The sequence below is a fragment of the Rhododendron vialii genome, chromosome 11a (genome assembly GCF_030253575.1).
Source record: "Rhododendron vialii isolate Sample 1 chromosome 11a, ASM3025357v1".
NCBI classification, from domain to species: domain Eukaryota; kingdom Viridiplantae; phylum Streptophyta; class Magnoliopsida; order Ericales; family Ericaceae; genus Rhododendron; species Rhododendron vialii.
In genome coordinates, this window is record NC_080567.1 from 34,350,644 (window position 1) to 34,368,344 (window position 17,701).

At 37.3% G+C, this 17,701-nt stretch overlaps 3 protein-coding genes and 1 pseudogene across 3 annotated transcripts; all 4 read right to left on the reverse strand.

Moving 5' to 3' along the window:
• Positions 1 to 47: 47 nt before the first annotated feature.
• On the reverse strand, positions 48 to 2,465 carry LOC131307815 (uncharacterized). The gene is made up of 2 exons (XM_058334508.1): positions 1,736 to 2,465; positions 48 to 1,068 (listed from the first exon to the last, which is right to left on the reverse strand). The coding sequence occupies exons 1-2, from the start codon at positions 2,314 to 2,316 to the stop codon at positions 333 to 335; spliced, it is 1,317 nt and encodes a 438-aa protein (XP_058190491.1). The 5' UTR covers positions 2,317 to 2,465; the 3' UTR covers positions 48 to 332.
• A 7,874-nt stretch (positions 2,466 to 10,339) lies between these two features.
• Positions 10,340 to 11,152, reverse strand: LOC131307819 (uncharacterized). Its single transcript, XM_058334514.1, has 2 exons — positions 10,711 to 11,152; positions 10,340 to 10,603 (listed from the first exon to the last, which is right to left on the reverse strand). Exons 1-2 carry the CDS (start codon positions 11,138 to 11,140, stop codon positions 10,569 to 10,571), a joined length of 465 nt encoding a protein of 154 aa, XP_058190497.1. The 5' UTR covers positions 11,141 to 11,152; the 3' UTR covers positions 10,340 to 10,568.
• Positions 11,151 to 11,617, reverse strand: LOC131307151 (uncharacterized). The gene is made up of 2 exons (XM_058333559.1): positions 11,563 to 11,617; positions 11,151 to 11,494 (listed from the first exon to the last, which is right to left on the reverse strand). The coding sequence occupies exons 1-2, from the start codon at positions 11,615 to 11,617 to the stop codon at positions 11,151 to 11,153; spliced, it is 399 nt and encodes a 132-aa protein (XP_058189542.1).
• A 1,419-nt stretch (positions 11,618 to 13,036) lies between these two features.
• Positions 13,037 to 13,973, reverse strand: LOC131307818 (agamous-like MADS-box protein AGL62; annotated as a pseudogene).
• Positions 13,974 to 17,701: the final 3,728 nt, after the last annotated feature.

The following is a 17,701-nucleotide window of genomic DNA, read 5'->3' on the forward strand; positions in this document are numbered from 1 at the left end:
TCCCAATACAGGTCACCAACATAGGATTCCCCACAAAAGACAACAAATAAGAGAAATGACTAAATTATTATTAATGAATATACAAATAAATAAGTTGATGAATACAAAACCAATAAATATACAAATTACGACTTCCCCCAATAAATAAATAAAAAATTTCCTAAAAATTGGTGTGTCGATTCACTGTACACATCGGGTTCATTGTCTCTCCTGATAGTAATTTTGAAAGGGAAAACAGCTAAAAATCGCTGTTGGTTAATAAAAAGAACCCAAAAATCCAACCACCGGACCGGACGGTAGCCACAGTGACCAAAACGACACGGGAATCCGCATCAAACGACAAACTCCTGACTCTGCTGCCGCCTCAACCCCTTCAAACCCTTTCGCAGATTCTGACTAAACGGCCGGCAAGCCTCCACGCTCAGATCCATCGCGGCCGCGACCGCCACGAACGCCGCCGCGTCCTCCGTGCACGCCACGTGCTGCACCCCCACCTCCACCTCCGCATGCCTCCCGCCGCCCTCCACCGTCGACGACATCACGAACCCCCTGTACAGCAACTCCGCCCAAGACGCGGACCCGGACCCGGATTCGTCACCCGACTCGAGATCGAAACTGCTGCTCCGGCTGGACGCCGGTGACGCGCCGGCGCCGATATCGATAACGAATTTGCCTCCGGTTTTTGCACTGAGGGTGGAGCTGACAACGGTGAGGGGGGCGTCCCCGCCCCCGGCTACTGCCGCGTCGGGGAGGAGGTCGAAGCGGTAACCGAGGTGGTTACCGCCTCGGCTACCACGTTCGCGCCACGCCTCGAGTCGGCCCCACGGCTTCCATGTGTTGTCGCCGGGTTGGAGGATGAGCCACGCGCCCGGGTTGGACCGGCTGACCCGGTCCGTGCCCGGTGAAGGGACGAACGGGGTCACCATTGAGGCCGCGGCCACGGGCGAACCAGATAGGTCGTGGATCGTAATGGACCATCCTTTTCTTTCTTTAACGGGTTGGTCTTTGTTGCCCGCTTTGAGTGAATTCAGCCACTTCAATGAGGTGCTTGGCTCTAATACTGATGACCTGTTTAAGGAGGAAACAAATCAAGAATGCATCAAGTTAGATCCCATTTTAAGAACAGCCCAAATCTGATATATTGAGATACGATTATGAATGAATTTCTTTCTTGAAAATATTTTCAAAGCCAATTTTTGGGATTTGGCTATGCTGCCGAGCATTTCCTTGCTTAATGGGTGCAGAGCAAATCGACCTGATCGTTCATTCCGGTACGGACAGTTCAAATCGACTCTGAGAGCATACAAAATTGAACAATTTATTGCTCGGTTAAAATCTGAGCCGTCAATTGCCAAAATTAGCGGCCGCTCTGCACTACTCTATAGATGCTGCTTCTCCCACTCCCTTTTGTTTTGGGGAATTATGAAAATATTTCAGTTTCCTGTAAAGAAATTCTTACCCTTTTTCAACCGGTATCATTTACTCTCCAAAAAACTGAGAGAATATTCACGGCTTCACACAATCTCATTTGTCCATGCGCAATCAATAACTGAGACGTGTTTTTAATTCGGACCGTTCAAAACGCTTTGAGAGCGCGCAATTGAGTGCTGTAAATACTATTTACGGTAACAGCCATAAAAAGTTTTTCTGCTCTAGTAAACATAAAAAAATACTACAGTACATGAAGAAACTGGTTTTTTAATGCATCCCAACTTAGTCACAGAAAAAAACTAACCTGGATCTTTGAACGTGGTCACCGGAATTTCTGAGGCTGAACTTGCAAGTAAAAACAGGCTGTCTCACATTCCCGTTGACCTGAAACACTTGAGGACTGCATTCGGGTTCCCCATCAAACCGAAACACAAATCTCGGGTCGGGTTCCACCTTCACATTCAAATGCAACTGCATAGCCTCCCTTTTCCCCTTCGCTGCTTCATCAACCAAAACCCACCCATTCTGCACCACAACACTTCTGTTACTCTCCACTGTTTTCCCATCCAAACGCACCGCAACGCTCCCCAAAAGCTTACCCGAACTGAACCCGCAACTCTTCCCGCTCTGACCCGTGTAGATCTTGATTTTCAAGAGACAGTTTGACTTGTGAACCAGTTTGTCGAATTGGGTTTTGGATAGGTTGAAGCAAGTGGGCTGTGGCGATGGTATTGATGTGATTTGGGAAGGGAAGTTTTTGAGCTTGATTTCGCAGAAGCAAGGGGAAGAGGACGGGTGGACGGCTGAGAAAGCGGGTTTGGGTGATACCGGGGATTTTAGCGCTAAGGATCCGACTATGACCCGGATGAAGGGGCAGGGGTCCATGGCTGCTGAGGGCTTCCAATTGCGGTTGAGGATTTGATTCTTTCTCTGTTGCTCCACAAAGAAGAAGGGTTTTTTTTTTTTTTTGTGGGCAAGACAAAGGAGAAGTTAATTAATTGTAATTGTGACTTTTGAGGGGAAGAGGAGACAGAGCAATATATAGGGAGAGAGAAAGTGGGTTGACACTTGACAGAGAGAAGGGGACAGGCTGGAGCTAGACATGATTGGGCCTGGGAGAATAAAATATGGAGAATTTTAGGATTTCAGTCACTTTCAGAGTCTTTTCTTTTCTTTTCTTTTCTTTTTTATGAAAACACAATAGAAATTGATTACAATCTACCGTATTTAACTAATTCAAACAGATAAAACATCCAATTAAATGAAGGATTCGAATCCAGCAATGATGGTCAGATGAGCCGCGAATGCTATTTCGTATTGACCAGTTGTCACGGTAGTTGTATATTATTCTTGTTACTTGAAATTTGAAAATATAAGGAACTAGACTACAAGAGGCGTTTCATCTTGACCGACAATCTCGATAAGAGTTTAAATTGCAAAATGGAGTATTCTAAAGGATAAATAATCTTATTGTGTATAAAAGTTGTTCATAAATTTAGATCATTAAAAGTACTGCTACGATCTTGTAGGCAAAGTAGTCATATAAAACCATTTGGATTATCTTAAATGAAGTGATTTCATAAAAGGATAATGAAAGTCCGTTGATGATTGTCATTTAAAAACCAATCCTTGAGACAACTAATCAAGTTGAATCTCGAATCTTTAAAAACACTCTTCGTCAAATTCATATTTCCTAATACTTGAGTTATTCAGAAATTTAAATTATATGTGTTATGCGATGCACAAAGAACTTTCTTCTCTCTTTTTTTAGGGGATTTTCTATGTATCTAAACTTAGGATGAATTTTCCCTATTGACTAAATAGACCAAATTGATTAAAGTCTATGTTTTCACGAATTTCTAAATAAGACATTCTCCTCATATACATGAGATAAAATATTATTTTGTGGAAACAGTTTGATTATTGTTATTAGTCTAAAGATAGCAAAATTTAGTAGAAACTCACTTTTGTTTTCACGAACTTTTTTTTCAATCAACATTTTTCAGAACTTCGTATCCCTATTTGTTTAAGACCAAGTTTCTCTAAAACCCAAAAAATACGGATTTTAAAACAGGCATACATCAATTAAAAGTTCAAAAGGCGAAGTTAGCATTTTTAATTAAGAAAAACTAAAAAAATATTTCTGTAATTGACAAACCACATTAATTAATTAATTGTCCCATAAAGAAAGGAAAACCCCATTAAGGCAAGTCGATCGCGGGGCCAGTGTGGGAAATACGACGATAAGTAAAGCGGTGCGCACGTATTTTTCCTTAAAGAGAGAGAGAGAGAGGGAGAGAGAGAGAGAGTTGTGCGCATGTACTCAAAGGTTAGGTGCCAGCAAACCAATCACTGTAGAATTAACACCTCTGTCACCTAGCAGCTCACGCTTTATGCTTCCCAAGTCTTGTGTTGTCCTTCTCTCTCTCTCTCTCTCTCTCTCTCTCTCTCTAAATTTGCGGAATGTTTTTTAGGGTGGGCGTGGACTTCGATTCCTCCTACCAGGATACAGCCGTTAGACAGCTGTGTGATATGGGGCCTTGGAACAGTTGAACCAATGACTTTTGCTAAACAAAATGCCAGTTAGACCAAAGTTGGACTCTAGTCCAATCTTTCACCAAATTCTTGTTTCCTTTGCCTGGCTAAAATTGCACTCTCCACCCGTGAAGTCTGTAGGGTACTCCCAAACTGTCATCCTCAAAAACAATGAGTACAAACCGGCCTATACAAGGGTTTCCCGCCTCCAATTGGTATTGCTGTTATGATGTACTCCCTCTGTTCAAATTTGTTTGTCCAAATTGAAGAATAAAACTTTTTCAAAAAACACAATCATTGCACCTATGAATGCTCAACTTTTCAAAAATTACCCTTTTAACTTTTTGAAAAATAGTACTTTAGTTCAAATGGTAAGGGACAGAAATGTAATTTTATAGCTTTTGGCCCCTTAGCCTTCCAAAATGGAAAAATATTTTGGGACAAATAAAAGTCAAAAAGGGGGACAAACAAATTGAGACGAAGAGAGTAATGTGCATTCGTCCCGAGGCGGCAAAATGTATCGTGTAGGCTTTCCGGCCATTTCCAAAATGCATGATGTAGACCCCCCGTTTTCTCTCCCTTGAAGTCCTTTATGGATTTTGAGTTGGAAATAAAGCAGTGGCTTATTCTGTGTTGTGTCACCATTCATTCATTCTCGGGCATAGCTTTCCACGAAATGTGGCATGGGACATCTGGCGGCGGCTTTTCTCAAGGTTGTGATATGATTTGCTAACTTGTCGGATTTTAATTATCATGATCCGGTTAGAAAAACCTATGTAATTTTGGAATGTTTAAATGGATGCTTGTTACTACTCAATTTTAACCAAAAAAATTTATTGAAAAGTGAAACCTAAGTTTTCTTTTATGAACATTTTTCATTTTCCACACAAAGTCTCGGGGGATTAAATTTTTATCGTAAAATTTAAAGCAGAAAGAAGCCATATGCTACAAGATTCAAGCATCAACAAACATTCATAAGGATCACATTTTACCACCTTTCTGCTTCAATTGGACCAAAAAGCCAACTCTTTCCTTCCTTTGTTTGATGCTTTACTATCTCGAGCTTGAGCTTCTTTTGTGGAACTATCTTCGAAGCATTTTTCTCATGTAATGGTACACTTCCGGCCTTACCTGGCATTGGGAAAGAGATCTTATAAGTAACCATTTTCGTCAGAAAAGTTGATCGTTGCCTATTAGACCATATCGACCAAAAACCCAAGAAGTGCCCAGTATAGTAAAGGTTTAAAGTTTAAGGTTGAAAGTGAAAATCTAGTAATACCCCTAAAAAGTTTGTTCGCCTTAAAAAGAAAAGCTCTAAAGTTTGAGGATGAAAGTGAAAATTGAGCAGTATGCTGGAATATCAAAGTGATTTTCCTTTTTGGAATTGTATATATGTGGTTCTCTAAAAGGAAACGGTATAGGTCCCACTGCCTACCACCATCACCTAATTTTGTACTGTACTACTATTTGAGAACTTTTAATAACAATGGTGGACATATATTCTACTACGAAAGAGAATATTGAAGCTTCTAAAAAGAATTTTGGCCACTTCAAGTGTATATAAGAATAATATGTTGATTAATTTTTAAAAAAATGTAAAAAAAACAGCTGTGTTTGGAACTTCAGAAATAAATGGAAGGAAGGAGAAAAAAAAAAAAAAACCTTTTTTAGACGCAAAAGAAACAGAAAGTAACAATAAACAGTTGTTGAGCAATATTCAAATTTCTCTTCTTTTTCTTATAGTAATTACTTTTCTTTCATTTCTTTTTCTTTTAAGGTTGATAAATGGTGGGTGGGACTAAACCAAAATTGTGTTCGGAAGCTCAAACCTACCAATGCTAAACCCATGTTTAAAAAAAAAAAAATGCATTTTATATATATATATATATATATATATATATATATATATATATATGTATGTATATATATATATATATATGTATATATATATATATATATATATGTATATCTACATACACACAGTCTAACTTTATAGTTTTGCAAGGTCCAAATGATGCCGGAAAAATAATAACTTCGTAGGGAAATTTTTTTTAATGCAACGGTTATTTTTACCGCCCTCGCACATAATGCGGGTCCTCTGTATGTGAGAGAGGCATTACAAATAATCGTTACATTGAAAATTTTCTCCAAAAGTAAGCCCACTTCATAGGAAATACTTCCAGTTGATTAATCCGTTCCGGAAACGGAAAAAAACCCTTATTTTTTAAGAAGGTAATTTCAAACTCAAAAATTATGAATTTATTGAAATCTAGAAATATGCAATATGGATCTTGTTTAAAAGATCTCGAAAGATGCCAAAAAAATTGAAAAATTATTTTTCATTTATATTATTTTTGAGTTTGAAATGTGAAATAAGCTACTTATTTTTTAAGAAGATTTCTGGAACGGAGGTACAATTTTCTTCTACCCTTAGCGGCACATAATCTAAATCTCATGCAAACAAAAATGACAAAGATCGTTTTTTCACCTTCATTGCTACTCTCTGGGCGATATGGAAAATCATAAATGAGTCCGTAGGTCGATTGTGTGTTTTGTTTTCGGCTTTCCTCCGTGCAGGGCCGAGCAGAGGTCTAGAATTCTGGGCTGATTTATCCTGAGAACGGCGAGGCATTCACGAATTGCTTGCACAATGTGGGCAGTGATAAACCTATATGGGAGAATCAAAAATAAATATGCAGCGGAAAAATACTTTCCTTCTGCCATGGTGTTTAAATCTTGAGAAATTCGGACACCGTTTTGATCTTGAACCAAATTATGTAACACTTACAACTCTCACTGATTTGTTTGGAGAGAAATGGGTAGGATTTCCAATCTATTCTATATCACGTTAATCTCATAACTTTATGGTAATCACAGGCCTTTATATAGATAGACAGGGACCCTTTCCCAATAGTCACAACCTAATATGTGACTCTTCACCAAGAGTCACACCCTTTCCAATAGTCACACCCCTTAGACTTCCTTCCATCAAGAAAGTATTAGGCAACTATTCATAAAGGTACCATTATATGGGTAATTAACTTAAATCTAATATCCAAGTTTTAATAAATATAATACATAAATATAATAATAAGATGACAAGTCATGTGAGCCACACTTAATAAAATATAAAACTAACATTCTCTCACTTGGCACACATGATATATATATTTTAAAAATTCTTGGATAAAAGATATTAAACGCTGAATATGGCCATACAAAAACTACCCAAATAATAACCATTAGTTAAGAGACTTAACACACAAATCATGGCAGTTATGCTACTAAGATGAACATTTCCTTCCATGTATTACAATGTACAAGTCTCTCAATAACCCGTGATATAATGCTTTATGAATGACTTCCAACAAGTCATTCGGGTCCAAAAGTGGCATATATGTCCCAATAGACAACATGTCATAAAAATACCTTAGATGTGCACAAATTAACATGTTACTATATTAACAAACGCCAAAAGTACAAATAACAAGAAATCAAACCAAAAGTTAGCTAACTAAACCCATACGCTCAACATGCTTCGAAAATACTTTAACTGTGAGCCCTTTTGTCATGGGATCTGCAACCATCAAATCTGTACTTATATGCTCTATAATGACTTCTTGTTTCCTAACTCTCTCTCTAACAGCAAGATACTTGATGTCAATATGCTTGGTCCGACTTCCACTTTTGTTGTTGTTAGAGAAGAAAACCGCAGCCGAATTATCACAGTAAATTTTTATTGGCCTAGATATTGAGTCCACAATCTGAAGCCCTGTGATAAAATTCTTTAACCATATAGCCTATGAACTTGCTTCAAAGCATGCTATAAACTCTGCTTTCATTGTTAACGAAGCAACAATTGTTTCCTTAGCACTCTTCCATGATACAACACCTCCGGCTAGCATAAAAACATATCCCAAAGTGGACTTTCGAGAATCTTGACAACCCGCAAAATCTGAATCTGAATATCCAACCACTTCGAGACAGTCGACATGCTTATAGGTAAGCACCAAGTTCTTGGTTCCTTGTAGATACCTTATAACCTTTTTAGCGGCCTTCCAATGGTCTATCCCTGGATTGCTTTGGTACCTGCCAAGCATTCCTACAGCAAATGCTATATCTGGCCTTGTGCAAACTAAGGCAGGCATCAAGCTACCTACGGCAAATGCATATGGAATACTCGTCATTTTTTCCTTCTCCAAAGCATTTTTCGGACATTGAGTCAAGCTAAATTTGTCACCCTTCAAGATAGGCGCTGCATTAGGACTACATTCACTCATGTTGAATTTCTTCAAAACTTTTTCAATGTAGGCTCTATGAGATAGTCCTAATGTTCTTTTAGATCTATCTCTATGAATCTCTATGCCTATGACATAGGAGGCTTCACCCATATCCTTCATTTCAAAATTTTGAGAAAGATACAATTTAGTATCTTGCAGTAGGCCCAAATCATTAGTTGCAAGCAAAATATCATCCACATATAGAACTAAGAAAATATACTTACTCCCACTGATCTTAAGGTATATACATGTATCCACAACATTCTCTGTGAAACCATAAGAAGTAATGACATTGTGAAATTTTAAATACCATTGTCGGGAGGCTTGTTTTAGTCCATATATAGATTTCTTAAGTTTGCAAACTAAGTGACTATTTTTATCAGAATAGAAACCCTCAGGTTGCTTCATGTATACTTCTTCTTCAAGATCCCCATTTAAGAATGTTGTTTTGACATCCATCTGATGTAACTCTAAATCAAAGTGAGCTATTAATGCCATAATTATTCTAAATGAATTCTTCTTAGAAATTGGAGAAAAAGTATTATGGTAATCAATGCCTTCTCTTTGAGTGAAACCCTTGGCTACAAGTCTAGACTTATATCGTTCAATGTTACCATTCGAGTCTGTTTTAGTCTTATAGACCCATTTACAGCCAACTGCTTTGACTCCTCTAGGTAACTCTACAATTTCCCAAACTTGATTCTTAGCCATGGACTCCATCTCTTCCTTCATGGCTTCATACCAATAATTAGAATCTTCCCCGTTCACAGCATCAGTAAATGAAATAGGATCATCTTTAGGTCCAATGTCATAATCAGACTCCATCAAGTACACTAAATAATCACTAGACATGGCTAACTTCTTTATTCTTGAGGATTTTCGTATTTCTACAACCTCATTTACATTTGGAGGATTTTGAGTTGAAGAATCTGTGTTAACTTGCCTTTGTTGATTAGTTGGAGCTTCTCCATTTTCATGTTCATGAAGAATATCTTGCTGGCTATCTTGTATGACAACCAATTTTCCTTCATTCTCAGGCATAGTAATAGAATTCGGTGATTGCTCCTACTCAATTCTTTGGGATTTACTCCCACTTATGTCAATATCCTCAATGAACTTAGCATTTCTAGCCTCAACAATTCTAGGTGTGTGTGAAGGACAATAAAACTTATAGCCCTTTGACTTTTTTGCATAGCCAATGAAATATCCACTTACTATTCTTGAGTCTAGCTTCTTTAATTGTGGATTATATACTTTAACCTCAACTGGACAGCCCCATATATGCATATGTCTCAAACTCGGTTTCCATCATTTCCATAACTCAAAAGGCGTTTTAGGAACTGCTTTAGATGGAACCCTGTTTAAGATGTATACTACTGTCTTTAAGGCTTCACTCCACAAAAATTTAGGAACACTAGAGTTGCTAAGCATACTCCTTACCATATCCATAAGAGTACGATTTCGCCTTTCTGCTACACCATTTTGTTGTGGTGTACCCGACATGGTATACTGAGCAATAATGCCTTCATCCTTTAGAAAATTAGCAAATGGACCCGGTCTTGTCCCATTTCTGTGTATCTACCATAATATTCTCCACCCTTATCAGATCGGACTATCTTGATTTGTTTTCCTAATTGTTTCTCTACTTCTTTCTTATATTCCTTAAAAGCATCAAATGCCTCAGATTTATTAAACAGAAGATAGAGATACATAAATCGAGAATAATCATCAATGAATGAGATAAAATATCTCTGACCATTTAAGCAAGGAGTAGAAAATTCACAGATATCAGTGTGAATGACTTCAAGTAGTCCATCACTCCTTTTGGCACCCTTACTGTTCTTGTTGGTCTGCTTTCCTTTTATGCAGGCCACACAAGTACCGAAGTTGGAAAAATCTAAAGTCGTCAGCACTCCATCTTTTACCAACCTCTTAATCCTATCCTTGGAGATGTGTCCCAATCTCCTATGCCATAATGCGGAGGATGTCTCATCAATAATGTTACGCTTAGTGCCAATGTCAACATGCAGGGTTAAAAGACTTTGTTCAAAATTAGGATCCAAATTCAATTTGTATAAACCACTAACAAGTGAACCAGAACCAACAACTGAAGTATCTTTAATAAAATAAAAATGTGGTCCACTAAATTTAAACTCAAAACCATACGGTACTTGTTTAGATACAGAAATCAGATTCTTAGAAAACGATGGAATCTAAAATGTGTTTACAAGATCTAAAACAAAACCACTTTCTAAAACTAGTCTAAAAGTTCCCACAGCTTCAACGTGTGAACGCATCCCATTTCCAGAGTAGATGCCTTGTTCACTTCCAGTCGATTTCCTTAGGCTGAGAAATCCCTGCATGATATTGGCAATGTGAATTGTAGTACCCGAATCAATCCACCAATCATTTTGATGAACATTGACAAAATTTGACTCATAACACACTAGAGACCAAAGATTACCTTTCTTTTTAAGCCAGTCCTTATACTTAGAGCAATCCTTCATGTGTCCTTTTTTCTTGCAGAAGAAACAAGCATCCTTCTTGCCATGACGCTTAAAAGATTGTTTTCCAATCTTCTTCAAATTTGGACCATTCTTGCCTTTCTTTCCTTGTTCAACTTTATGTGTCGCAAAATGAGCACTCTCTATATTCTCATGCTTCAACCTCTCGTCTTCTTGAACACACATGGTAAGAAGTTCATTGATGGACCATTTTTCCTTATGTGTGTTGTAAGAAATTTTGAATGGTCCAAACTCAGCAGGAAGAGAATTGAGTATGAAATGAACAAGGAATGAGTCAGATATCTCAATCTCCACGGACTTCAAGCGAGCCACGATGTCCCTCATTTCCATAATGTGTTCACGCACACTCCTAGAACTGTTATGTTTCATTCCTGATAACCTATTCATCAAGTGCCTTATCAGAACTAACAAACTGCTCTTCAATAGCCTTCATGTAGTCATTTACCTTGTCGCATGACGGGATCGAGTTTCTGATGCTAGAACTGATATGAGTCTTTATAAGCATCAAACTTAAGCGATTAGATCGCTCCCAACGATCATAGGCAACCCTAACCGCAATTGAACTCTCGTTCGTGGGCTTTGGTGGTTCATCCTCACGAATTGCCAAATCGAGATCCATACACCCTAATGCCAAAAGGACTTTGTCCTTCCACTCCGAAAAATTTTCACCACTTAAGAACGGAATACGAGAAGACTCACTAGACATTAAAGAGGTAGTACCAACTGCAATATTAACCAAGAATATGTATGAATATCAATGCTTTGAAGTAATAAACTTAATCTGAACCAACCAATGTTAAATTCAGTAACAAATCTAAATCTTCCTGTGGGTAAAGATTGCAACATGCATTAGACTCGTTAATTTTTTATTTTTTTTTTAGTATAAGACTAGTAAGCAAACACTTAAAAGAAAAGATCTCATCCCTGTGGATTAAAGACATCTAAACTTTTATTGTCTAACTTACTATCTTAATCCAATTATGTATAATTACTCCCCTGTGGGGCCAAGTAAAATTCATAACCACATAATTGCAATATGAAAATGCCAAAGTAAATAACTCAACATAAGTTTATTTTAAGATGCTGTGGCTATTCTTAAACTATAGATTTTGGCATTATTCATCAAAAGTAAACTAAGTCGCATGAAGTATAGTTTAACCAAAGTACATATGCATTAAATGAATATGCCTTAATATCCAAGTTTTAATAAATATAATACATAAATACAATAATAAGATGACAAGTCATGTGAGCCACTCTTAATAAAATATAAAACTAACAGGCAGAGCCGCGAAACGTCTTAAAGAAAGCGGCCTAGTCCACGACTCAACCCAGACGGCATTCTACAATTTGGTATTCTGTTTTCAATAGCAGAATCTCGAGGTAATCCATTCTTGTTTTAAAGCAGTTAATCCAACACATATCATCGTGGATGGGGCTTGGAATTGAAAGAGGGGTGCCGGCCGCAGTGGTCTTGGTTTCCATGCATCCTATATATCCAGATGGTTCACTTATTCAGCAATGCTCCGTCGCTTGTTGCAGCTCAACCCCTTTACAAACAGAACTTATGGCTATTTTACTGGCAATCACCTGGGCACTGCACCGTAACTTTAACGTTATTTTTCTTTACTCTGATTGTTTAAATGCTACTCTCTTGCAGCTTGCGGGTCGGTCTAAATCCCATTATGCCGACACTTTTTTGTTGCACAATCTTGGCCAAGAACTCTTGAAGTTAGATTTTTGAAGGATCCTAAAAACCAGTGGAGGTACCAAAAAATGCTAAAAATTGGAAAAATACTGCAGGCGATAGCCAGCTGGATCAAAAATCAACCAAAAGGAAATATTGGGATTCCTTTGGGATATAGCCGTCTGGAGTCGCCCACTAATCATAACAACTTTTGTTATATCTATAAATTTGGTGTTGTACTGCGATAAGTTCGAAATGGAAGATATATTCTATAGAAGGTTGAATGCAAAGACGCACACCTATCCCATTGCCTAGCAAAACGGGTTTTGTTGTCCCATACTGCTTGTCCAGATGCAAGGGGGAACACCTTTTTGGACCGGAGTTGCTAGCCTACTACTGACCCTCAGCTTTTGTTTGCATCTTTGTTTGCATATATTTGTTGTTGTTTGCCCATTTTGTTGCCCCTTGTAATCTGTAAACTGTAATCCTTTATCAATGCATCTCTATTATGTTCAAAAAAAAAAAAAAAAATTGAAATCTTAGCCGGCAAATACATCCCTAGACAATTAATGTTCATTATTAGCCAAACCGAGAAATTAGATGAAATTAATCATCAGAATTACTGAATTAGTACTCATAATGGACTAAACATAACTGAAAAGGATTAATAAATTAACAATTAAGGCTGGCTAGTGAGTTACTAGCTTTGATTCCACCACATATAAATTGGACAAGGAAAACTCAGAAACATCCATGGCCATAGCCAAAATTATGGACATGATCAGGATTTGTTGAAGAACCAATATTGATTTGATAGGGTTTGGTCTCAACTGAATCAACCATTCCGATGACAGCGTTCGCTATGAAAAACTGCGAAGGATTTATGCTTCCCTCCATGAAAAGCTTGTTCGCATGATCTTTGCATTTTTCTTGTGCTCCTCCATTGAATCCCTAAGTTGTTCAAGCTTATTTAAACCTAGCTCATCTATAGGTTTCTCCCCCCAATACTTCCTTTGCCTAACTAATTGCCTCTTGTGATCTAGGGTCTCACCCCTTTTTTTCTCGGTCTCTAATTGGTTGAGAAGTTGAGTGAGTTGTGAATTGAGATTGCTCACACCAGCGTTCCGGTGAGTCTCGATAAGGTGCCGCAAGGTGGAGTTTGGTGGAGGGCTTCGACTAAGGAATTGGTCGGTGATTGAGTCCACGTTAGGGTGACCAAAGGAAAATACTTTCCCTGCAGGAGAGTAAACTATGATAGCGATTTCAACGCCACAAAGCATGCAAAGTTCACTCGCCTTCTTGAACAGACCAGAACGTCGTTTCGAGAAGGTGACTTGTAAGTGGTTTTTTTTGTCTATTTTCGCGATTTTGATCTTTCGAGGACCCATGCTTGGCTTCTTTGCCATGGCTAAAAACTGTTGAGCTAGAAAGGTTTATCTTCTTTTTTTCAGGTGTTGGAGATGATTCAAGGGTAAACATGGGCTAGTTATGGGGACTTTTACATTTACTCTTAAAGCTGGCCAAAATAATTGTCTGTTGAAATTTTATTTCCAATTTCTCTTTGTATATTATATATATAAATGCAGTGATTTAGGAGTTAGAAAATATTCTACTCTTAATGAGTGGATATGTGAAATTAATCTTCCATTAGTTGACATTATAGAAAGCGAGTTGACTTTGCATGTCAAAGTCAGTTGTTTAATCATAGATTTTCAATCATTCTGTTTGACTAGTAAAAAGAAAATGATTGAAAACTCTAAAAAGGCTCATAATTCAGGTAAACAATTTTATGTCTCTTTTTTTTTTTTTTTGGAAAATCATTAGTTTGTGAATTTAAAGGTTAATTATCTGCCTAGTGCCTGTAACGCCCAAGGATGAATGAATATTCATTAGTTTGTGAATGAATGTAATTCAGGTAAACAAATTTATGGGCTTTTTGACTTTTTGGTCCCCAAAATATTTCTGCCGTGTCATTTTGGTCCCCAATATTTCAATTGCTAACATTGCATCCCCAAAGTATCAATTTTGTCTTTTAATGGTCCCTGCGGCTCACGCCGTTCCTTCCCTCCATCAAAACCAAGGGCAAGCTTGGTATTTTCACCCCCTCTCTCCCTCAAAACGGAGTCGTTTGGTTGGAATTTGGAAAGATTGATTTTTTTTCTTCCTTGGTTCTCTTAGGGTTCTCATTGAAAGCCTTAAAGTCAAAAAAATAATTATGACTCTTTAGGATAAAATGATCAAAAAATTAAGATCTTCGCACAGGTTCAAACAGATTGAAAATTTGAACACTTAATTTTTTCACTATATTTTTTAATGTATAAACAGCCTAAAAAAATCAAGTGTTTCAATTTTCAACCCGTTTGAACCGGTGCGAAGATCTTAATTTTCTGATCATTTTATCCTAAATGGTCATAATTAATTTTTTGACTTTAAGGCTTTCAATGAGAACCTTAAGAGAACCATGGAAGAGAAAAATCAATCTTATATATTTTTAGGCTGTTTATATATCAAAAAATTAATTATGACCCTTTAGAATAAAATAATCAACAAATTAAGATTTTCGCATCGGTTCAAACAGGTTGAAAATTGAAACACTTGATTTTTTAGGCTGTTTATATATTAAAAAATACGGTGAAAAAATTAAGAGTTCAAATTTTCAATCTGTTTGAACCTGTGCAAAGATTTTGATTTTTTGATCATTTTATCCCAAAGAGTCATAATTATTTTTTTTGACTTTAAGGTTTTCAATGAGAACCCTAAGAGAACCATGGAAGAGAAAAATCAATCTTATATATTTTTAGGCTTTAAATTAATTATGACCCTTTAGAATAAAAAGATCAAAAAATTAAGATCTTCGCACTGGTTCAAACCGGTTGAAAATTGAAACACTTGATTTTTTAAGGCTGTTTATATATTAAAAAATATGGTGAAAAAATTAAGTGTTCCAATTTTCAATCTGTTTGAACCTGTGCGAAGATCTTAATTTTTTGATCATTTTATCCTAAAGAGTCATAATTATTTTTTTGACTTTAAGGTTTTCAATAAGAACCCTAAGAGAACCATGAAGAAAAAAATCAATCTTTCCAAATTCCAACCAAACGATATCGTTTTGAGGGAGAGAAGGGGTGAAATACCAAGCTTGCCCTTGGTTTTGACGGAGGGAAGGAACGGCGTGAGCCGCAAGGACCATTTAAAGACAAAATTGATACTTTGGGGATGCAATGTTAGCAATTGGAATATTGGGGACCAAAATGGCACGGCGGAAATAATTTGGGGACCAAAAAAGTCAAAAAGCCCAAATTTATGTTCTCCTGTTTTTTTGGAAAATCATTAGTTTGTGAATGAATATTGTAATAGTCATTGATAACAATATCGTAACACCTTGGACCAATTAATCTTTTCTAGAAACTTTAATTAACTACCTTGAATAATAGAGTGAGTGGATGACTACGTTCATGTAAATCTCAATCATATATGCATCCCTCGATTTCATAGTGGCGGAGTTAGAATTTTGGCTCAAGAGGGACCGACTTAATAGACATATTTTTATCTAAACATACACTTGTTATACTATAGAGTTTTTGTTTTCCAATGTAATACATTTGTATATTGAAATTATTCTACCATAATGCTTATATGAATCCTTTTATTCTATTTCTATAGGTTACTACTACACTCACATACTTATGCTTTATTTATGAAACAAAATGAGAAATAAAAATGTAAAATAACTTGGTTTTCATTAAATCAAACCAAAATTGTTAAGACTATAAGAAATTAATTAAGACACTAATAATTTCAAAATTACTCAAAATTATAAATCATATAAAGTTAATTTTAAAACCGCCTGACCCAATAGAGCTCATTTCCGGTATTACTTTTTTCTCTTATTTTCCACATATTTACATTTTTTTTGTTACCGATTTTTTGAGGACTGTAATATTCGATACACCATTTTCTATTATTCTAGTTATATAGATTAAATATCTCAAATCCAATGCCAAACTGCACAAGAATAGGCACCTGGCAATCAAACTCTCACACACTTTACTTATTTTTGTGTCTGGGCCAGTTTATATCGAGTTTTATCTTAGCTTTAACATGGACCTTGCAAGTGGACATTGAGAATCTGATGCCCAAATTAGTCGATTCAATAGGCTTGGATATCTAAGTTCTCAAAATAGAGATTTCAAATTTTAACCATAAGTTAGGACAACCAAGATACATAGTACTACTAATTAGGGCTGCAAACGATCCGAGCCGCTCGCGAGCGGCTCGGAGCTCGGCTCGATAACGGCTCGGCTCGGCTCGGTTCAAGACAAAAACGAGCCGAGCTCGAGCTCGAGTCCTGAGCTCGTTTCATAAACGAGCCGAGCTCGAGCTAGTCGAAACTCGGCTCGAATTGGCTCGCGAGCTCGATTATATAATATATTTATATATATATTTATATATATATATATATATTTTTACATATTTATATTTATTTATATATATATATTTATATATATTTGTTTCATAAACGAGCCGAACGAGCCGAGCTCGAGCTCCGAAAATACCTATCGAGCCGAGCTCGAGCTCGAGTTCTGCAGCTCGTCACGAGCTCGAGCCGAGCTCGAGCTCATTGTTTTTGAGGCGAGCCGAGCCCGAACATGCCGAAACTCGGCTCGGCTCGGCTCGATTGCACCCCTACTACTAATCAAGACTAGCCCAACTCTTGACGTGGCCTATAGCGAATGCTGAAAATGTCATTTGCGGGTATTAATTATCAAAACACATCTTTGGCCGTCATTTTCCCATTTCTTAAAACCCAATGTTGCAACGGAAAATTTTGCAAGCCAGCTCCGCTTTTAGAGTTTGTCTCTTGCAGACCCTTTATATTGTACGGGGCCTAAGCATCCGGTGGATGACCAAATGGGCCGGCTTGTAAGACCCCCAAGTTGCAAAACCTCTACAACTTGTACTCTTACACTGTGGGCCTTTCGACGGGGATATTAACTCTTTATTGGGCCCTTTTGATAAGGGAAATTTTTGCTACCTAAAACCTTGGGGAAGGAGTTTTGCTTAGGCCTTTAAAGGCCGTAATTGCAGTCTGTAACCCAAAAATATGGGCCCAAAAAATTGGAAGCCCAAGACCACTGCAGATTATAAATATGGGCCCATAATCAGGATTTCATATGCCTAGGGGCCACAGCATATACAACTCTGCCAATTATACCATGAACAACTCTTTATTATTAAGTCAT